Source organism: Alosa alosa, chromosome 17 (assembly GCF_017589495.1).
Source record: "Alosa alosa isolate M-15738 ecotype Scorff River chromosome 17, AALO_Geno_1.1, whole genome shotgun sequence".
Classification (NCBI taxonomy): Eukaryota; Metazoa; Chordata; class Actinopteri; order Clupeiformes; family Clupeidae; genus Alosa; species Alosa alosa.
Genome location: NC_063205.1, coordinates 7,893,109 through 7,915,750, shown reverse-complemented (window position 1 = coordinate 7,915,750; position 22,642 = coordinate 7,893,109). Strand labels below are relative to the sequence as shown.

Genomic DNA, 22,642 nt, shown 5'->3' with positions numbered 1-22,642 from the left:
AAATATCTATTTGCACTTGTCTAGTTGTGTCCTGTGGTCAGTCTTATGTTTAATGTATGCTTAGTGTGTTAAATCTTGTTTTAATACTGCACATTGGAGTATGGGAGAAACTCAATTTCAGTCTGCTGTGTAATGTACTGTTGCATGGTTTGATTGAACTGTCTTTGCTGTTCTGTTTACCACAGGAGGAAATTCTATTACCTGCATCGGCGCTACAGGTTCATGACCAGGTTAGTATGAAATCAGCACTAATTATGACTAATTATATGTTGCTGTACGTTTTTAGTTTCATCTCCTTCCCTGCCACTTGAAGCTCTGGGGTCATATTCATGTTGTTCAGTTGATTAGCAATTAAACTGATCAGTGCTCACACACGTCAAGTTTTATCGTCAAGAAGTTATCATCCTGCCGTAAGCAATCAGGTGATTACTGAAGAGGAGCCTTTACTGGTAATGATGATTTTTTTCCAAAATTCAGTTGAAGGATCAAGGCGATTTTTACTTTACCAAGTGGGGAAAATGGATTTGCTGCCATGATTCACAACCAAACAAAGACAACATTGATTGCGACATAGTTAGTACTGGAAATGGAAAAACACAGTGGTCGGGGCATACTGGTTAGGGCTTCGGGCTTGTAACCGGAAGGTTGCCGGTTTGATCCCCGACCAGTAGGAACAGCTGAAGTGCCCTTGAGCAAGGCACCTAACCCCTCACTGCTTCCCGAGCGCCGCTGTAGCAGGCAGCTCACTGCGTCGGGATTAGTGTGTGCTTCACCTCACTGTGTGTTCACTGTGTGCTGAGTGTGTTTCACTAATTCACGGATTGGGATAAATGCAGAGACCAAATTCCCCTCACGGGATCAAAAGAGTACATATACTTATACTTATACAGTAGCAGTAGGCGGTTCATGGCACTGGAATAGAAAAAATGACATGTATATACTGTACGTCTACATTGTATGTGTGTTTTTAGCCAGGTTTGAGGAACATGTTGAGGAACATGGGTTATGTGCTGGCTTGTGTGTTACATGTGTCTCACAGACTGGAGAAGAAGATGAGCAAGTTCCGTGGATGGCTACCTCGCAAACCCATGAAGTTTGATGAGTCCCTCCCTGACCTGGAGGAAAACGAGAGCTTCACTGCCCCCTTCAGTCGACAGCGGATACACCAGTGAGTGTGCGCACAGCACGGCACGCCTGTTCCAATATCCCTAATGGCCTTTGATCGATTGCCATAAGAGTACACCAGCAAGTCATTATGCTAGTGGATGAGCTGTTGATTACAGAGGTAGATTAAGGACTTGCTCTGCAAATCTCAAATATTAAAGTCTATATATTGCATACATGGGATTTTTTTGTGTTTTTTATGAATGAACCACAAGAGACACGGAGAAAGGAGACAAACACTGAATCCATTTCTGTAATTTTTGCATTTTATTCTGCTGTAGACTAAGATTTATTAAGATTTATCGATGACTATTTTCACACAGGCCTGCTTGGATGTTGTTTGGTAGCCTCTCTCTGTCTTCTCACTGTCCTCTTTAGTTTCATCATCCACAACAAAGACACATTTTTCAGCAACGCCACAAGGACACGAATCGTCCACCACATCCTCCAAAGAGTCAAATATGAAGAGGGCAAAAATAAAATAGGTAGGGATGAACAACACTCATCAAAATCAACAACAAATAGCTGTCTAAAGTAGGTCGGAGGGGTTGTTCACTTTAATCAAAGTTATTTTTGGGCCTGGTTTATGTCCATGTGAGTGTGACAATGCTAAATGAAATGTTTTACTTCACTGATGTTTTTTCCACAGGCTTAAACCGACTTCTGAGCAATAATTCCTATGAGGCTGCTTTCCCCCTGCATGAGGTACTGTACTTTACAGTAACCCAATACACAAGTAGAAATGTTTCCCTAGCTGTATTTAAGAGTTATTTTGAGTACCTGCACTTAATGTGATTAAATGATGACCAACTTTTTTTAGATTTGCATTGATGAACTTTGAGAAAAGAAATGATTGGAGGGATTTTTTTTGCCTCGTTGTCCTCCTGTATGTGAGCCTTTCTGTCCACTGTCTGCATTTACATTTACTGGAAATGACAGATTAATTTGCTCCTCAAAAGAACTTTATTGCACAATGTCGTCTTGAAGCTGTAACAGTGCATCAGTGCAATTCCCACTTCCCAGTCTACTCAAAAAGCTTCATAGAATGTCATTGTTTAGATGTTATGAAAAGGCATGCTACATCTACTGCCTCATACTGTCATAGTTTAGATGTTATGAAAAGGCATACTACATCTACTGCCTCATACTGTCATAGTTTAGATGTTATGAAAAGGCATACTACATCTACTGCCTCATACTGTCATCGTTTAGATGTTATAAAAAGGCATACTACATCTACTGTCTCATACTGTCATAGTGTATGACTCCTTGCCTTAAATGTCAGTCTTCACATGCAGGAATTCCATTATGGCACATAAATAGATTTGATTTTAAACATAACATTTTGAGATGTCTGGAATTACTTAAGTTCAAGTTCCTCAACTTACACTCTGTATGCTGCCTGAGAATGTGCTGTAATGGGCAGTGACTCTGTGTTGACCAGGGGAGCTACAGAAGCAAGAACTCGATCCGTACTCACGGGGCAGACAACCAGCGCCACCTGTTGTACGAATGCTGGGCCTGGTGGGGCGTCTGGTACAAGTACCAACCGCTCGACCTCGTCAGGTACACACACACACACACACACACACACACACAAAGAACTTTCTCCATTGAAAATGGCAGAAGTGAATGAACTTAACAGTACAGTTAGTGAGTGATCATTTTTTTTAAAAAACACACATACAGTGTTTTTAATGTGACAAGCATAATACAATAACAGGTCTGGCTGAACTGCTATTAAGTAAGGAAAATTGAACATAAGGTACATTTCACATAGATGCATAATCAAAACAAATCATGACTAGATTGCCTAATACTGATTGCATTTATCAATACCATACCAATACTTTTAATATCATAAACAGAGACATAATTATAATACTACATGAGGCACAAACATGAGGCACTTGATGAACTGAACTGTGGGTAGAGGGAGCAGCATCTGTCTTATATCATGTTGTGAATCTCAGACGATACTTCGGGGAGAAGATTGGCCTCTACTTCGCCTGGCTGGGCTGGTACACGGGGATGCTGTTCCCAGCAGCTATTGTAGGGCTCATGGTCTTTCTCTATGGGGTGTTTACCTTGGAGCACTGCCAGGTTAGGTAATGTAACTGTCAACTCAGTTCTATCAAATTATCGCATTCATGTGAGGGAATTCTTAAACATTTTTACTTAGTTATTACTTCAAGATACTTTAAGTAAGATATGTGATGTTGAAATTCTCGTTGAGATCAGGATAGATACTGTTTTACTGAGAACATTTTCTTTTCTGATTTGCAATCAGGATGTTAACCTAGCTAGCATACAATATATTCTGTATATTCCAGTTTATAGTTTATATCAGCTGTGTATGAAGCAATATAAATGTCCTCATGACGTTTGCTTATTCTAACCTTAACATTATCATTCAGTGAGATCACAGTAGCATGTGCACACTGGGAGGCCAGTGTAGGGACACCAGACAGATGTCAGAGCCAGAAAGATCTGCTGTCACTGCTGCTGTGCTGCTGCCTCTAAGATGGCCTTTACTTCTTTTAGTAAAGAGGTCTGCCAGGCCACTGACATCATCATGTGTCCCCTCTGTGACCACTACTGCCCATACATGAGACTCTCAGACAGCTGTATATATGCCAAGGTGAGGCTAACCTACTTGAGTTGCTCGGTTTGCCTTTTTCTTCAAAAAATGTATGCAAATGCGGTTACTTGCTATTCATATCTGTTCATGTAGCGTACCTCAATTAATACAGTTTTGGGATTGTGTGTGTGTTTGTGTGTGTGTGTGTGTGTGTGTGTGTGTGTGCTTGTTGGTATTGTAGGTCACCCATCTTTTCGATAATGGAGCGACTGTTTTCTTTGCTGTATTCATGGCAGTTTGGGGTAAGTGTTTAAAAACATTTAAACTCAAATAAGCATTCTAAAGCAATGTCAAGCATCCTTCCCTTAACACATAGTGAGATTTCACCTGATACAAATGGCAGCGTGTGTATGTGTGTGTGTGATTTGAGCTTCTGAAGTGTCCAGTGTGGGGCTGCTCCTTGCAGCGAGAGCGTGCGGAGGGAGTGCTGCAGTCTCTTGTTAAGCGTGCTCTTCAGCGCTGCACCAAATCCCAGGCATTACAGGGCAAGTAAGGCGTCGCTGGGGAGAGCCGGTCCAGCTCCTCATAATAGCAGTAGGAGTGAGCCAGATGAGTGGAGTACAAACCAGCCGCCGCTAATGCCACGCCGGTGTGGAAGCCAGCGTCATGCCGAGGTGCAGTCAGAAGGCTGATGCTCTCTGAGGATCCAAAACATAAGACATAGGCAGTCAGGTGTATAATACTGTGGACAGGATGTGTTATTTATGTCGTGAGTCGGAACAGTTTGCGATTTCATGTCGTTGCATCGGGAGGATTACCTTTTGCGACAGGTTTCCCTGGTTGCTTTGCGTCTTTGTGGCTTTCTCGGATCTGTGCGTCGTAGTTCCAGCACTTGTAGAAAAACAGCGACGAGCGCCAGCTGAAGAGCGAAGGTCAACACGCCCTATCAGCACAACCACAGTGCCCACTGCAGGAGACCAAGACAGCACGAGCTCTTGTTAAGACAGGTGCACATGTCGTAGTTCATCACCCCACTCCGCCGCTGCTTAGAATCACTAGCCATGGAGTTTAAATGACAATCCTAGTATATTTTTCGGACTGCTTCTGAGAGGTGTCCTGAGGCTATCCTCAGCATTGCAAATATAAACATGGACGCAGTGTGTTTGTGTTGGGACTCTGATCCACTTCCCAACTGAGCACAGATGCAGATCAAAGCTTGCTCAGTTTCTGTGTGTGTGTGTGTGTGTGTGTGAGTGGAAGTTTGCTAAGTTTTTGTGTGAAAATCGACTGCCACGCTGTTGTGCTGGAGTTTGAGAAAGTTACTTTTCACACCTCTCAAACAAGGGATTATAGATCTACAGTACACACATCTGTGGTGTTTCTTTGGTTGATCCAGTGCTCACTGGCAAACCTTTGGGCCATAGAACATCAGGCATCAGGCATCAGTTGACGAGCCATTAAGAAGACTAGTGACATGAAGTTATTCATGTTATGTGTGTCCTATCTGAGGAAGGTGTATGTGTCTGTTGACACTGTTTGTTGACACGTGTGGTGTCTCTAACTTGCACTCCTCTGCCCTCTCATTCTCACCTCCAGTTCCATAGTGACACAAGGACAGTGAGAATCACAGTACTACTGCAAGTAGTGTTTCACAAACCCATTGGTGGCAAATATCACAGTGACAATCATGTGTGCATGTGTGTGTTTGTGTGTGGGAGGCCTTCAGTGAGCTATCAATAACAACATTGGCTTGTACTACTCATTGCCCAATTCCTCACTTACAAGTCCTTCCTCGTGTCCAGGGACTGCAAAGGAGACCTTTTGGAAGTTAGCTAGTGGTGAATAGTTGGATGGTGATGGATGGACAGACAAGTAGATGATGGCTGAGCGGATCGATGGAAGGAGATTGCTCATAAAGATGGCCCATAGGGGGCTTGTAGCTGTGGCTCACCTGTGCTAGCAGTAAAGCGCTCTTCCTTGATGGAGGGCTGCAGAGCATCGGACAGGCTGCTGTTCAGTGGAAGCTCCATTTGAGAGAATGTCAGTCACTCTAGACGGTAAACAAGAGATGGTTATGGTTATGGTTATGGTTATGGATTTAGCAGACGCCTTTGTCCAAAGCGACACATAAATACAAAACAACATAATAATATTTAAAATTGAACAGGGAACAGATTAAAATGTAGGTCAAATATAGTAAGGAGAATAGTTGTAGTACACAATAATATCAATTCAAGCAATAGCCTAATAAAAAGCAATGTAAAAAAGGGGAAAGGCAATTAATAAAACAATAATGTCAATTCAATCAATAATATAAAAACAATGACATGCTAAGACTACATTAAGGAGAATATCAATAATAAACAATAATGTCAAATTAATTAACAGCCCAATTAAAATAAAACAACATTATATAAACCATAACACATAAGCGCTTAAACAACTAAGTATATGTTGAATAGGAATGTCTTTAGACCCCTCTTAAACGACCCAAAACTACCACAGGAACGGAGAGCACTGGGCAGTTCATTCCACTAACATGGAACCACTGAAGAAAAGAGTCTGGAATTAGACCCAGTTTTCATGACTGGTCGACACAACATACGCTCACCAGAAGACCGCAGTGGGCGGTTGGGGATGTAAGGCTTGATTATTGAATTAAAATAACTAGGAGCAGATCTAGTTAATGTCCTATAGGCCAAAGTGAGAGATTTAAATTTAATTCTAATTCTATTTTAAGAGATACATCGTTAGAATCTGTGCTATTATCTGGGTACACCAGTAAGACTTATTGGAGTATTTTACAGTTGTACTGTACATGAGAAGATAAAACGATGGTGATTGGATTGAAGTAATGTTGTGTAGGTGAATGTGCCATGTCTGAGAGCCCTGCTATTCCTTGAAGGTTTGAACGTTTATGTTGCTAGACTGTGTTCTTAAAACAAGTGCAATAAGAAGCAGAACTGCTGTATCCTCTACAGCTGACAAGAGAGCGGATACAGCAGTTCTGAAACATGAAACATAGATAATTTCTAGACTAATTGTAAAAGGGTATTTATAACTGTAATACTTCAGACTTACATCATTTATATTTTCTTCTGGAAATTACCTCAACATATTTCATGTCAATAAGGAATGTAATACACATTGGTCAAACGTGGATGTGGATGTTAAAAGCTTAAGCACCTAATAGTTCCAACATATTAAAACACTATGAAGAGAGTGGACAAAGTTAGTTTGTCAATTAGAAGAGGGCTAAAGGGTGCTTAAGTGCACCATAAAGTGTCATACAGCCTGCAGTACACAGTGACATAAGAGTGGAAAATTGCTGCCCAATCAGCCATGAGAAAATCACTCAAATAGCTTGTGACATGGGGTATTATTGGGAAGAATTTCTAGACCCCTTGGATGCCCCTTCAAGCAGTACTACACCACTGAAACACACAAGAACACTTTTTCAATGTTTAAACACGCCTGTGTTTTGAATGTGCCATCTCCCAGTAAAAAGCAAAGGTCAATAACCTGAACAAGAGCCATAAAGCAAAGACAAGTGTGCAAGAATGCCACACTCTTGTCTTCTAATCTTTTGAAACAGTTCCATTGTCTACTGTGTCATATGCAATTGAAAGCACAGAAGCCAGTAATAGAATTAGAATACTGGAAGGGAAGCGTCCGTGCACCCTGGAGAGAAACTATGCACAACAACAGCCTAACGAGAGTTTGGGTCAGCCTGCAGTCGCTTGATAAGGGCATTAATCAGCCTTAACACATGCATGACCTGCGAATGTACCCAGGTTAGTAACATGCCTCTCTAAAACAAGTTGCTCTCATATAATTACATGTAATTTGGGCTCTAACAACATTCAACATACCTGGAAGCCTAAGAGTCGTGAAGCTTCGCCCCTCCGAGAATCCCACAGTCAGCTGTCCTCCAGAATGAAGTGCTTGGCTAGTAACAGCGAGACTCTGTGCACAGGGCTTTGTTTGTAATTCTATGCGGTATTCTTTTTTGGCCGTGGCTGTAAACAGCGTGGTCCTCCACTGGACACATGGAAAGAAACTAATTGCAGAGAGAGAGAAAGAGAGAGAGACACTCTAGCTTTCAACTCTCATCATGTCAGAAGTTAGCAAATAAGTTGCCAATAGGTAATCTCTCCCTGAGGACTTTGTCCACAATAGCTCAGAGTCGCCCCCTTTCACACTTTCTTTCTCTTCTCACTCTCTTATTCTCTCTCTTCCTCCCTCCTGTGTGTGTGTGTGTGTGTGTGTGTGTGTGTGTGTGTGTGTGTGTGTGTGTGTGTGTGTGCATACAGCAACAGTGTTCCTAGAGTTCTGGAAGAGGAGACGTGCTGTTCTGGCCTATGATTGGGACCTCATAGACTGGGAGGAGGAGGAGGTGGACCTTTCCCTCCTATTCACCACTCATAAGACGCTGGATACAGAGAGAGAGCAATAGTGTTATGCAATAAAAACATGTCTTTATCAACATATTAATACAATGCTATCAAGATTCGTATAATAACCACACCCATATCCATAGCACATGACTGCATACTTTTTTTAGAGACACGCAATTTGACTGTGTTTACAGTCTGCTTTTTGTCTCTTACAGGAAGACGTCCGGCCTCAGTTTGAGGCCAAGTACTCCAAGAAGGAGCGGATGAACCCCATATCAGGGAAGCCGGAGCCGTACCAGGCGTTCACAGACAAATACAGCAGACTCATAGTGTCAGCATCAGGAATCTTTTTTATGGTCAGTGCCTCTCCACCTCCAAATGATGGGTTGAGATAGATATGTTACTATACTGTAGATCCTAAGCTTTACGCCAATCTGAAGCATGTAGTTTGATTACACAGAGCAATAGTCCCTGTTAAATACACACACACACACACAGACACACACACACACACACACACACAGACAAACAAACACACACTTGAACAAAATACAGTAACTTTAGTTCTGTGAACTGAATGCTACTGAAAGATCATTCAGGTTTAGAGAAGAGAGAAGAGAGATGACACTGAGAACTAGCACAGGGCAACATGTAAATTAGCAGTTCATTTTTCTAGGAAGGTAGCCCACTGTATGATCCTAATTCTCAGGCTGATGATAATCCTTTCAATCATATGTGGACTTTTGATCAGCTACTAAGTGTGGGCCTATTGTGGGCCTACTGTCACATGCTTGTCACATGTCCACAGAAGTGAACTTGGACCAGGAAATGTAATCAAATGTATTGTCATGTCTTGATTGATTCACTCTAATGGTCTCACTACAGCAATGGTCTCAGTTTCATCAACAACTCACCATGTGATCCCTATCAATGTAACCTATCATAAACTGCCATTCTGTAGTCAGAACTCCCGCACCACTTTGGTGTGTAGCCATCATCCTCTGAGCTGGGTATGTTCATTCTCTGATTGTTTCGTATGATCTCTCTATTTGTAACTTCACATTATTCATTCTAAATGGACACTATTATGTTTGGATGAGTAACTTACACCTGACAAATAAATTGTTTTAAGCTCTGACCCGCATAGCCTTCTTGAGTTTCTTAGATATCCTCTAGGTTAGAGGACATGGACAGCTTCATTTCCTTCGACCACTTCCAGTTCCCTCTTTGGTTCTGAAAGTGACATCCTATAGTACAAAAAGGTGTTATGATAGATGAGTTCATTTTGTCTGACCTAAAACTTGATTAACATTTGGACCTTGTTAATGTTGTATATTTCCTTATATTTAACAATTTTACCATGATAAAAGATACACACACAAAACATCAAGGATGCACACTCTTGGCCTCCCTCACAATAATTATTCCTGACAGAGACAGAAAGAGAACAATGAACGCAATAGTGTTATGCAATAAAAACATGTCTTTATCAACATATTTATAGCCTACAATGCTATCAAGATTCGTATAATAACCACATCCATATCCATAGCACATGACTGCATACCTTTTTTAGAGACACGCAATTTGACTGTGTTTACAGTCTGATTAAGATTTGGATCTTGTCAATGTTATTTATTTCCTTATATTTACTAATTCTTACCATGATAAAAGATACACACACAAAACATCAAGGATGCACACTCTTGGCCTCTTGGTCTCCCTCACAATGATTATTCCTGTCTTTTTTAAAGATATATTTTCATTATTACTTTACAAATACGTCCTTTTTCATATGGGTCACTATCCTTTATTGATATAGCTAGTAATTTACACCCTTCAGCCGTTGCGTTCCTCCAGAGAATGTTGTCTTGCACTGCCACCCGTAAACATACGTCAGTTCAGATTGCGCGTCTTTGTAGTACCAATGGAGGAATGAGTTAGTAATGCTACCAGTACAGGGGCGTCCCTCTTTATCTTCAAGAATCTCCTGACAACCAGGTTCTTCCGAGAGCCTAACACGCCTAGCTGCACTTACCAAGCACTTCTATCTCTATCCACTGCTCCATGTCATATGACTCTCCTGGGCTTTACCCAAACTGCACTATCATCCCCAGGTTATTTTGCATGTAAAGACTGTATTGGCTGTTAAACTAATGTCTCCTGCACTGTGGTTTGAATAGTCCTCATTTGTAAGTTGCTTTGGATAAAGGTTTCAGCTGAAGGCAAATGTAAATTACAATGTAAATGTGAATAAGAAAATTCTTTCACTAGTAGTTGAGTTCAGTTGACTTTTTTATCACCTGTCATTGAAGTAAGCTAATGATAAACGTAGAGTTTTATCATTAGCCTTCTTTGGCCTTCTTTTCTTTGGCAGATGTTGATGCCTGATAGTGCACTCTACCCTCTCCTTCCCCAGATTCTGGTGGTGATTGCTGCTGTCTTTGGCATTGTGATTTACCGCGTGGTGACGGTCAGCACGTTTGCTGCCTTTGACTGGGCCCTCATCAGGAATAACTCTCAGGTGGCCACTACCGGAACTGCAGTCTGCATCAACTTCTGCATCATCATGCTACTGAACGTGGTGGGTACTGCAAGTGGTCTCACACACGGTCATGGCCACAGTTATGAAATTATCATCCAACAAATCACCTCACTAAATTATTGTTCTTGGTCTTCTGCTTAATTTTCCTGTTTTTTTTTGTGTGTGTGTGTGTGTGTGTGTGTGTGTGTGTGTTTTTCCAGTTGTACGAAAAAGTTGCACTTCTGCTTACCAACTTAGGTAAGGTTATTAAGAGGAAGACATAGACCTTTGTTTGCATTTATACAGAAATTGCTTAATTCCATGAGGTTGACATGAGTCTGAGGCAGTGAGGTAAGAGGGCTTCAGGGGTGGCCGAGAGCTAATGTATTTGCATGTTAAATCAAGTCAAATGTATTAAAAATAATGTAAATTAAGTAAAATAATAACTTCTCTTCCCTCTTGAGTTTGCTCAGTTGGTCTCCATGCCGAAGTAGCCAAAGAACAAAATGTCAGAGTTGAATAACTACGCTAGGGTGATCTGCAGAGGTCTCATAACTCTGCATCAATTATTTCTTTTGATGGACAAAAGCGTCCCATAAGCAAATCCCATCACCAGAACCAGAAAAGTAATATAGAAACAAAGAGTTTTGGAAGCTTAGTTATTTCATATTGAATCTAACTAAAGCCTTATTTTACTCAATGACGTAACAATGGCATGTAGGTATTAGTAAAGATATGCATGTAGATACAGTAAGTGAGTTGACACTCTCAAATTCTTTTTGAACACACAGAGCAGCCAAGAACAGAATCAGAATGGGAGAACAGTTTCACCTTAAAGATGTTCCTTTTCCAGTTTGTCAATCTGAACAGCTCTACCTTTTACATTGCATTCTTCCTTGGAAGGTAAGACGTTACAGTCAAGTTGTACAGCTCCGCAAAGAAAACTCAAAGGAATTGTTTAGTGTGTCCATGTGTGACTGAACCAGATTTTCATCTGACAGCAGAGTAGTAGTAATTTGTAGCTAACCTAAGACATGAAACACGACACACACAGAGCAGCTTGTCTACAGCTATACCACACCAGTGCTTGTGCCATTCTCTTTCAGTGTAATCTTGGTCCATGCCCATTATGCCAACTAACAGCCCTCCACCCAAAGAAACCCACATGTCCATAATGAATGCAGTGCAAATGGCTACAGCTGCCATTTCATAAGCCACCTGACCATTTTGTCAACAAGTTCACTTCGTTTCCTCACAGTGTTGTTTTTAATGGCTAGGTTCACTGGTCGTCCAGGTGCCTACATTCGCCTGATCAACCGCTGGAAGCTGGAGGAGGTAGGGGGCGTTTCACTATGGCACTCCATTTTGATATAAATGTTGGTCTTTAGACGTGCTGACAGGGTAACATGAGAAATCTGCCCCCCCTCCCCTCCCCCCTTTTAGTGCCATCCAAGTGGTTGTCTTATAGACCTGTTCATGCAGATGGGAATCATTATGGTGCTCAAGCAAACTTGGAACAACTTCATGGAGCTGGGATATCCGTGAGTAGGGTTGGCACGATAATCGATAGCATGCATAAGGAAAAAAAACCCACAGCAAATCACCTTAAAAGCTTTTAACCATAAGCATTCTTTCACTATGCCAAACTCTATGACTGTTTACAATAAGCCAAACAGTTCTCGCAGTAACAACAGACTACGCTTTTATGTCCATTAGCGACTCAGATGCGTTTCATACACATCTAAAGCCTTATCACTTGTTATGGTAGAAATATTTTTGTCAATAATGCCATTGTGATGATACATTGTTATGTATCATTTGTACAGTTGTTTCTTTCACTGACAAGTCTGGAAAATTCCATTGTCGTCCCAACCCTATCCATATGGTTTCTTCAATTGTCCTTTGTTATGAATGATATGCTTTGGTCTCACTTGAAGCTAACTTCCCAGGCCTTTTTGGGAGAGCTGCACTAATTTGCTTGTTTTATCTGTTTGTTTGTATTTTCTATGTTGTGTATCCCCACTCTTTTACAAGCGCACACACAGACACATACATTCACCTAGGTCATTTAGGAAGGCAGGATTGTCCAGGGTGACACATTGGCTGATGCAGGACTGTTACTAGACCTGCACCATGTTGGTTTTTTCTTTTGTTAATGAATAGCTTCTGACACTGAATCCATCACACATGACCCAAATTTTGATAGTTTACTACTAATTTATTATTGCCTTCATCATGAGATTCTTTCTGAATATTCAAGAAAGCATAATTGTATTTGCAGCAATGAAAGAAAAATAATTTCAAAGAAAACTATTAAGTTATTATCAGTTTTCACTGAACAAGTGCGATCAGAATGACCTGAATTAACAGGAATCAACAAGATCTACAATTAGGTTTCTACTCAAGGAAGATCACAAATACATGTCTAAAATAGTCATGCTTGTTTATTATGTAACGTCTTTAGATCATTGCCTCCTCACTTGACCAACTAGCTATTCATTATTGTCAACTCATGGGGGTTGCCTCTGCCTTTAGACTGATCCAGAACTGGTGGACACAGCGACGTCTCAGGAAAGAGTTTGGCCAGAAGGCTATGGATGTCTTTCCCCAGTGGGAGAAGGACTACAACCTCCAGCCTATGAACACTTATGGCCTGTTTGATGAATACCTGGAGATGAGTATGTGATGTCTTGAATAAACTGCAGATTTAATGAATGCTATTATCTGTTGTTTTGACAAAAAATACTTTGTCTGTTTTGTTTATCAGAGTTTATACTCTATACAGCAACACTTCCCAGAAAGCCAGATCCAAGGCAGACAGACAGATCAACAATTACATTTGATTGTGCCAAACAGTCTACTAAAACTACACTACCCAAAGTGTGTCGCTGCACTCACATGTCCAGTACTGTTTTCTTCAGTCTTACAGTTTGGCTTCACCACCATCTTTGTAGCTGCCTTCCCCCTGGCCCCTCTCCTGGCCCTCCTCAACAACATCATCGAAATCCGTCTGGATGCGTTCAAGTTTGTCACACAGTGGCGCCGACCTTTGCCCTCCCAAGCCAAAGACATTGGTAAGAAGAGCAAACGTTATGTTGGTCAACCTTGTGGAGGAACTTTTAAAAAAGCCGGCTCCTGTGCTATTTGACAGCAATGGTTTGATCAGTCTGTGACACAACCCTAAGAGGATTTATTATCTTGATGCTCTACCCCTCCAAATCCTTGTGTTTCAACTCCACCTTAAAGGATAAGTTCGGTGTGATATTGACCTTAAGTGTGTTGAAACATGATACCGAGTGTGAACTTTTGTCTCATAGCCTATCTCGGCTTGTCCCCTGCACTCCGAAATCTGGTGCTAGTTAGTTCTCAATGTCTCGTTTTAAATGTCAAGGCCCTCGGAAGTCTACCAATGAAGTGTGGAACTACTTTGAGCCTTAAATGGTGGAAAACAGTGATTTATTTGCATGGCTAGTCCGATGCCCGAGGCACCCCCATTGAAAACCTGTTGGTAGCATCGGCTAACTAGCACCAGATTTCGGAGTGCAGGGGACAAGCCGAGATGGGCTATCGGTATCATGTTTCAACACACTTTAGGTCAATATCACACCGAACTTATCCTTTAACATGACTTGAACTGGTCGTTGTTTTTTTGTGTTTTTTTTTAGGAATCTGGTATGGCATTTTGGAGGGTATTGGCATTCTCTCTGTCATCAGCAATGCCTTTGTCATTGCAATTACCTCAGACTTCATCCCCCGGCTGGTTTATGCCTACAAATATGGCCCCTGTGCTGGGCAGGGCCGTGCGGGGGAGAGGTGAGGGATCAGTCTACATGAGTGGAGCACAACTCTCAGGATACATGTGTATGTTGAAGGATACATCTGTTACAATATATATTGAATCCCTGCTCTTCACTGCTCTTCTCTCGCCCTGTATTGTAGGTGTATGATGGGCTATGTTAATGCCAGTCTCTCAATATTCCGGGTATCCGATTTTGAGAGCAAGTCCCAACCACGAACAAATGGATCAGAACTGTTCGGGGACCCTGTGAGGTATTGCAGGTGTGTCATCCTCTATTTTATAATTAATGACTTATTGCAGTTACTGACCATAAAGACTGTTTAGTGTGACAGTAATATATGAAGGAAACATTCAGCTTTATATGTCATTTGGGATTTATACAGATTATAACGTGGATGAAACGTAAGAGATTGTTATTTGTTTGCCCTTAGGTACCGTGACTACAGAGAAGATCCCAACTCTGAAGAGCCATATTCTTACACACTGCAGTTCTGGCATGTCTTGGCTGCCCGCCTGGCTTTCATCATTGTATTCGAGGTTAGGTTCTTTCTATCTATCAGCAACCAGGAACTTAGTCCATGACAGTGTGTGAGATTTTGAAGTTCTATTTAGTTTAACTGATATCCCTGTATGCTTGCATGAACTTGAACTGAACGAGTCTTATCACTTTAAATAGCAATGTAGAAGGTCTTCAATAAGTAAAGTCAAAGGTGCAGGTAAATCAGAACATACTGTGAGCATTCAGTGATAGCACTGATCACTTTCCTCTGATCTCCTCTGTTGACACAGCACATGGTTTTCACCATCAAGAACCTCATTGCTTACCTGATCCCTGACTTGCCAAAAGACTTGCGTGACCGCATGCGCAGGGAGAAGTATCTGATCCAGGAGATCATGTATGAGGCTGAGCTGGAGAGACTACAAAAGGAGAAAAATGAAAAGAAGAAAAAGAAGAATGAAAAGAGTTCACCACAATGAATGGCCATGAACACATGAAAAATAGCCCAGGCATGAGCCATCCAGTAATGACTGACAGTTAAATGTGGGTCGTGAATCTTTGTATGAGGAATGATCCAGTAAAGCATTAGCACAACAGGGGAATTCACTCTCCCGTATATTTTAATGCTAAAATACTCCACTGGTTTCAGGACAGTATGGATGACGGTGATATTTGCTTGGTTTTCATAACTCAAATCTTAAGACATTTCATGTTTAACTGTACTTTTCATTTGATTGTCTGTTTTGTAATACATGGCCTTGTTGCCATCTTATTGCATGTGGTCACAATGAGAGACGGACAAGGACATGAACTGAACTCAACCACAAGGGCCAGGAGCACCAGGAAGTGGATTTCGTAATGACTCAAAGGTGTCACTTTCCTCTGGTGTGTTACTGAAATGGTTGATGGTGGAACAGTTTCCTCAAATGTATACCTGCTTCACCATGACGTCGCACAGTCTTTCCTATTTTGGGACATGCCAGTATTTTTTTCAGACAATGAATGTAAATATATGATGAAGAATTACTCTTGTTACAAAAGAAAATGTTCTCTCTTCCATTGTGAGTTGAGTAACAGATTGTTTACAAATTCTCTTGTATCTATTCCTCAAGAATTTAGGACAAAATGCTTTCAAATGGAGAACTACTTAGGTGAATGTATATAATAGAGAGAAAAATCCACTAGAAACAATATCTACAGTGCTTTACTGATTTAGTTTAAGAAAAGCTCTTGTAACTAGTTTCCATAGCAAGTTCAGATAAACTGTTGATATAGGAGACAAGCAGTACAATAAAGCTATATTGCAAGCATTTTGTCAGTCTCTTTTGGGTCCTTCATTGATGCACAAGATTCAATCATTATTTTCTGTTTCTTGTGCTGCTGTCCTATTGTTAGTGACATCTCTTCTGCCACGTTATTGAGGGGCCTGAGAAAGTGAAAGGGGTATAGTTGGCTATTAAGAGGACGTCAGTTGAATTGTCATTTGTTTAAAGCAATTGTATTCTCACCAAAGACTTCCTATGCAAGACAAGTAAATAAATAGGGGGCATTTAAAGGTGCCGTCAGCGATTGTAGGCTACTTGATTTCAAGGCCATATTTTTTGTAGTTTTCAGCAAATATAATAATGGATCGTGAGGAGATATTTGCTGAAAACTACAAAAAATATGGCCTTGAATATACTTGATTTCAAGGCCATATTTTTTGTAGTTTTCAGCTAATATCTCCTCACGATCCATTACATGAGTAACTGTAGCCTACACTACATACTTAATACACTGTTAAAGAAGAAGAAGAAAGAAAGAAAAAACAGTCTAGGCAGCCCAGGCTCCAAAAACTGAAAGCAAAGTGCTCACACAAAAATTAAACCCTGTGTTAGCTGGGAATAAGGGAGTGGTGAGCTCTCTGATATGTTTCATTTGGTCTTTGGTTAAAATATAGGTCTAATGCAAGTTGTATGGGACATAAGCATCTGCTAATAAATGTAAATATTAACATAAACAAAGGCGACTCCTTATATTAGGCAATAGCTGACTTTGACTTTAAAGGCACATAGGCTTTTATTTTGATGTTGTGCACATAGACTGTAAAAATACCGGAAGTGTGTCCCATTAGGCTACATTTAGTTCCATGAATGGTGCTCTAAATAAACGTTGGTGCTCTTACTTTAACTTACAAAATAACATACATATAAATATTACATTTACTTTATAGTCCTAGTTCAGATAAAGCTACTACCACATTTTATTCTCAAAGACTCCCTGACGCAGCTAGACGAGAGGCTAGACTTTTATTTTGGCACTTTCCTCAAATGTTTTGACCCGAACCACGTGAAAGAGTCAGCACCACGCGTAAGGTTTACTAGAATAGATACATCATAAGCTACTGGAAGTTAGGGTTGGGAAATTACTAACCGTTAGATATACTTAAACACATCATTACGATTAATTAAATTATCGGTTTGTTTTTACTACATTCTGTCAGTTATAGTGAGCTTTTTAAGTCACAATTCATGTTCAGCACGCAGCAGTTAGCAAGCTAACATCAGGTAAGTTTCCACTTTTCACATGAGAAATAATCACGCAGGCTATCTTTTACAGTCCGCTCGATTATTGTGATCTTGAATCTTGAATTTCTTTTGTCTATTTGGCAATTTTGGATGTGTTGGTTGTAACATCAAACATAGAATTGGGAATATGTCTTAGTGGTTACATTGACGGCGTATCTTAACCATAAGTTAAGCCAGTTAACATTAACGTTACTGTTTTCAAACAGATTTGAAAATGGATAAAGATGGTCGCGGGGATTTTGAAAACCAAACTTTGGAAGAGACTGCAGTGAACGACTACAGTGCTCCAACCGTTGGAACTATATCTGTGGCATCAACTAATACATGCACTGAGAGTGATACTAACCTGGCAACAAGTCTGGAGACTCAGCCTGCAACATCAGAGGATATGGACACGACCGCCTCCACCACCTTGGGAGCAATGGAGTTCAATTCCACAAGTGTTCATCAGGAACCTGTAAAAGAGTCAACAAGTAACAGTGCGGACAGTGAGATTCACATAGAGCCTGGAATTAAACAAGAGTATGTTAGTGTAGACTCCTCGCAGGGTGTCTTGTCAACGGACCAAATGGATTCTGAGCTGATGCTGAAGACTACAGACTGTATCGAAAAAACGGTTGCATTAAAGGAAAATGTTGCCACCAGTCAAACAGAGCACATAACGGAACAGGAAAATATCCGGACTGTGTCGACAGAGGACATGGAAGTTACAGCAACTCCACCAGTAACAACTGACCATACGAAGATGGTGCCACAGTCTGCTGTGGCCTCCGTCACGAATCTTGAGTTTGTCCAGAAGTCTGAGGGACTGAGCAGCATCATTCAGTACAGAGGGGACAGTTCTGATGACCACTCGTCAGACAGGTATGCCAACTGACTGACCTGCAGAGCAAATTCAAATTTGTTAACAGTTTCTTCTGGGTTCACCCTGGCTAGTAAGATAGTGGAGATAGTTTTTTGTATTGCCCAATTATATGCTACAGGTATCCCTTTTCTTTATAAATCATTAGCCTTATTGCTGAGAAGATGTTTTCGCTTCTGTAAGACCATTAACAGTAAATGTAATCATATTGTGCTAAATTACTGCTGAAAGTAGGCTCCATCATTATCAAATGAAAGCAAGCAGCCAACAAGGTTTTAAGATTGGGAAAACCCAGCAGAAGCATTACAAATTATATTATGGTTTGTGATGGCTCTTTAGTTAATCAAACTTTAGCTTTTGTGACCTACAACATATGACGTTAACTGAGATTTCTCTCATTCTTTCCTTCAGTGATTCGGACTCAGACTCTTCGTCGTCTTCATCTTCCTCATCTTCTTCCTCCTCATCTGGACCTCTACTAATTGTTATGGAAGAGGACGACCAAGAAGGTCTCAGTAAAGGAAAGGGACCAGCACCTCTCAAGACTCAAGATGAAGTCCTCGTTGATGTAAGAGAGAAACACATCAGAACCGCTGACTGATTCTCTGATTCACTCTAAAACTCAGTGCACACAGCAGTTCCAAAAGAGTGATACCAAAACACACTGTACTGCATCGCACTCGTGTAGACATTGTTGACCAGCGGCATTTCCTTCCCTTCACAATACATCTACTGCTGCTAAACAGCTAAATCTGTGGTTCTGTTCATCCCCTTGGTACTCCACCAAGTCCAAAACATTGTCATATTTAGTTACAGCTCCATTCCATTCAGGTTAACTGTATATTAGTGTTGCTAACAACGTTTGTCCTGTATTGTGGGATGCTGACTAGATTTAGCTCTCTCTCTCTCTCTGTGTGTGTGTGTGTGTGTGTGTGTGTAGGAGCTGCCTGCGGTGGAGGACCTCCACATCAGTCTTCCAGAGGACACTGAGCTCAAGCCCATGGGACTCATCTCCAGTATCGTTGACAAGCTCGGTATGTGGATAAATGATTTGTCTTCAGCTGTCTCTGTGGATAGATGTACATATTTTAGCTAAACAGTAGCCACACGTGTGATTTCTGAAGCACATATTGTCTGTTCTCTAGTGATTGTGGAGTCATTCAAGGATGCCCCTCCTCTCAATGATGACAGTGTGATCTTCAGTGAGAAGAGAGTGGCCATTGGCAAGGTAAGAAAGTATCAAATCTTTGACGTTTTAGAAGTCATCAATTAAGGTCATTCTTTCTCTGTAGCTCAGGATTTTGATCAACTGTTTAGTAGTCCAGGTTAGCACTGTAGTCTCTAACCATCTCAGAACTTGTAACATGTTGTGCTTATGGAACTGCCCGAATTAACAGGCAGTAGGAGGAAACCAGTGTTACATTATTCCTAGAGTCACGAGTCTAATAAGCAGGTGATAGGAGGCATTCCCATAAGCAGTCTGTATTGTGGGTATATCAACCTATTATGGATAGTAATATTACATTGATGTGAAACTTTTCCACATTAAGTGGAGTCTGATTTAGGTTCAACAGGGGTTCTATATAAATTGTTATATTTTCAAAAGAGAGAGCTTCACGATTTCCCTTGACCACTTCCAGTTCCCTCATTGGTTCTGAAAAGTGGATCTTACACATGTTGTTAAAGAAAACTGGGAGACTAGTGGGACCACTGGGGCACTACTGGGACCACTAACATAATCAAAAGATCATGAACTTCTAAATATAGAAAATGGCAGAATCAATTGAAGGGTTCAGATGCAAAAGCCTCTAAATGCCACCTATGTCAAAAATGAGATAAAGATGGTGAGGGGATGCTCTCCACACATAGTATACGCTAATCAAATAATTTAACTTCTAAACCCACTAAATACCACTCTCTTCCTGGTCTGAAATACCGATTTATAGGCAAAAACCTATAGATAATTTATATAGAATTTAAATGCTCATTTAAAAGAAAAGTGGTCAGACGGATTTAGAGGGTTTTGCATCTGAACTCTTCAATTGCTTTCCAAACATATTTGAAATGAACTTGAGAGTTGATGAATCGTCTTCTTACCCAGGTGTTTGAGGTGTTTGGGCCTGTGGTGCAGCCTTTCTACGTGCTCAGGTTTAACTCAGACAAGGACATCGCAGAGAAGGAGCTCAAGCACAAGGCCACGGTCTACTTCGCCCCCGCGGTGAAGGACTTCACTGCCTACATCTTCGCTGAACGGCTCAGACAGTAAGCCCCCCAGTTTCCAAAGCACATAGTCCCCTATCCACAGCCACGTCAGACGTGTGGTCTCCCACAAAGGATAGAGAGGAGACCGCTCTCCTTCACAAATGTTACTGCAGATGCAGCTGTTTCACAAAGTACAACTTAATATGAACAAGAGTAGAATAGTGGGTTACACTTTACTTGACAGTATGGACATAAGAGTGAAATGACACTGTCATGAACGTGTCATAAACAAGTCATAAATGTGAATGACACAACGCTTCTGTTACTAAGTGACATTCTGTTTTTGTCATAACAAGTTAGGGTTAGGGTTCATGTGTCATGACATTGTTATGTCACTCTTATTTCGATACTGTCAAGTATAGTGTAAAAGTCTAAAATAGTGCAACTCTGCTTACTTAACTAATGGCAACCGGTTTCGGTCAGTTCACTAGATGGGATGGTCAAGGGCAACACTGGAATGGGGGTCAGAAATATTTGTGTTATCCCTACCACAGAAAGTACCAAAGGCTTTCCATGGTATTTACATCAAAATTGGAGGAAGGGTTTGTAAAAATGGCAACACTGGTGATGTGTGATGTGATGTTGTCATGGAAACGGAACGTCACACTTTGGTACTCTGTTAAGAGTCAACACTGATCTAACCCTTCATCTGAAGTGATGGTTGATCGGAATGTCTCACTTATCACTTGTGTCTCTTCAGGCTGAAAGGATCTGATGCCTCCTGGAAGAATGATCAGGAGCCGCCACCAGAGGTTAGTTGTCATGGTTTTCTTTCTTACTAGTTGGTTTTAGACATTACAAGGTTAGTGCCGTGTAGGTCTATTGTAGGTATCTGTGCTGTAGAGAAGATGTGAATAGGCCTCTCCCTCTTTCAGGCTTTAGACTACAGCGATGATGAGCAAGAGGCACTGGCCAAACGGAGACTTAAGGAACAGAGGAGAGAAGAAAAAGCTGAGACTGGTAAGGCTAGTGCAGCCAAGCACACCCTCTACATGACTGTTCTCTGAAGAGTCCAAGCACACCCTCTACATGACTGTTCTCTGAAGAGTCCAAGCACACCGTCTACATGACTGTTCTCTGAAGAATCCTACAAGTGTGCCTCATCCATGTCTTGTCCACCATACCCTTGTCTTGATGATATTTGCATTCCTCTTCCACAGATGGTGATAAGGACAAACAGAAACCAGGCAACAAGAAGCCCCCCAGACGAGAACCACGCCAGGCCTTGACCCCGAGGCCGAGGGGGCCTCCCAACCCCCGCGCTGGGCCACCCAGCCCCAGAGCCAGCTATCAACACCACCTCCCCAACCCACACTTCCGCCCGCCTCCACCCATGGGTGGTGGTTACAACCTCCACCCGCCATACCCCCCTCCCTTCCAGGCTCCACCGCCATATCTGTCCATGTACCCCGGGCCACCCCCGGCACACATGCCCTGGCCCCCTTACCCCTTCCCAGGGATGTTCATGCCACCACCTCCCCCTCCACCGACTCCACCCCCACACTCAGCCAATCAGCATCGGCCAAACTGAAATCCAATGTCTCACTCACACAGGTATAGATTATAGGCACTTTGAGATATCAAATGTCAAAGACATTGTAGTATCAAGTTATCAAAGACATTGTAGCTGAAAACGGGGGTCTTTGATCATTTGAAAGGGGAAATTACAACAGTGAACTAGGCTGTTGATATTAGAGCCTTATCTTAAGTTTTATCGGAAAGCATAATAAATACCATCTGGACATCATCCATATCCACATCAATTTTTTTTATTTGTTTTTTTAAATGCCAGTCTGACTTTTGAGGTTTTGTTTTTTCTTTTCAGAAAAAAGTAAAATGAATAGTTTCAACAGATGTGTAAATAATGCTAACACTGATGGCTTGTAAATGACATTACACGGTGAGATCGATCCATGTTTGTATTTAGTCCACAGCTTTTTTTTGTTTGATAATACAAATTTTTATATAAAAGGTTTGTGTGACAGTG

At 41.3% G+C, this 22,642-nt stretch overlaps 2 protein-coding genes and 2 long non-coding RNA genes across 4 annotated transcripts in view; 2 read left to right on the top strand and 2 right to left on the bottom strand.

Annotated features, from left to right (window-relative positions):
* The window catches only part of LOC125311068 (anoctamin-4-like), a 38,080-nt gene extending 21,816 nt beyond the window's left edge, over positions 1 to 16,264 (top strand). Inside the window, 22 exon segments of the mRNA XM_048268879.1 lie at positions 186 to 230; positions 1,040 to 1,168; positions 1,543 to 1,649; positions 1,814 to 1,869; positions 2,609 to 2,730; positions 3,138 to 3,272; positions 3,709 to 3,805; positions 3,987 to 4,047; positions 8,059 to 8,141; positions 8,358 to 8,498; positions 10,562 to 10,726; positions 10,888 to 10,924; positions 11,458 to 11,569; positions 11,944 to 12,001; positions 12,110 to 12,207; positions 13,202 to 13,344; positions 13,588 to 13,740; positions 14,332 to 14,479; positions 14,606 to 14,725; positions 14,897 to 15,002; positions 15,255 to 15,431; positions 15,433 to 16,264. Coding sequence (XP_048124836.1) covers positions 186 to 230; positions 1,040 to 1,168; positions 1,543 to 1,649; positions 1,814 to 1,869; positions 2,609 to 2,730; positions 3,138 to 3,272; positions 3,709 to 3,805; positions 3,987 to 4,047; positions 8,059 to 8,141; positions 8,358 to 8,498; positions 10,562 to 10,726; positions 10,888 to 10,924; positions 11,458 to 11,569; positions 11,944 to 12,001; positions 12,110 to 12,207; positions 13,202 to 13,344; positions 13,588 to 13,740; positions 14,332 to 14,479; positions 14,606 to 14,725; positions 14,897 to 15,002; positions 15,255 to 15,431; positions 15,433 to 15,453 — 2,314 coding nt within the window. The 3' untranslated portion in view covers positions 15,454 to 16,264.
* LOC125311072 lies at positions 2,819 to 8,063 on the bottom strand. Its single transcript, XR_007196409.1, has 4 exons — positions 7,618 to 8,063; positions 5,697 to 5,795; positions 4,564 to 4,712; positions 2,819 to 4,443 (listed from the first exon to the last, which is right to left on the bottom strand). It is a non-coding gene; the product is annotated as an uncharacterized LOC125311072 (long non-coding RNA).
* Positions 9,095 to 18,357, bottom strand: LOC125311073. Its single transcript, XR_007196410.1, has 4 exons — positions 18,268 to 18,357; positions 17,878 to 17,986; positions 15,291 to 15,383; positions 9,095 to 9,389 (listed from the first exon to the last, which is right to left on the bottom strand). It is a non-coding gene; the product is annotated as an uncharacterized LOC125311073 (long non-coding RNA).
* naf1 (nuclear assembly factor 1 homolog (S. cerevisiae)) lies at positions 17,141 to 22,596 on the top strand. Its single transcript, XM_048268880.1, has 9 exons — positions 17,141 to 17,510; positions 17,738 to 18,395; positions 18,805 to 18,961; positions 19,334 to 19,427; positions 19,539 to 19,621; positions 20,495 to 20,655; positions 21,356 to 21,407; positions 21,531 to 21,615; positions 21,816 to 22,596. The coding sequence occupies exons 2-9, from the start codon at positions 17,746 to 17,748 to the stop codon at positions 22,184 to 22,186; spliced, it is 1,653 nt and encodes a 550-aa protein (XP_048124837.1). The 5' UTR covers positions 17,141 to 17,510; positions 17,738 to 17,745; the 3' UTR covers positions 22,187 to 22,596.
* The last annotated feature ends 46 nt before the right edge of the window (positions 22,597 to 22,642 follow it).

Coding starts and splice junctions, on each gene's coding strand:
- naf1 (XM_048268880.1), top strand. CDS start 17,746: ATGGATAAAGATGGTCGCGGGGATTTTGAAAACCAAACTTTGGAAGAG. Junction 18,962..19,333: donor AAGATGAAGTCCTCGTTGAT/GTAAGAGAGAAA, acceptor GTGTGTGTGTAG/GAGCTGCCTGCGGTGGAGGA. Junction 19,622..20,494: donor AGAGAGTGGCCATTGGCAAG/GTAAGAAAGTAT, acceptor CTTCTTACCCAG/GTGTTTGAGGTGTTTGGGCC.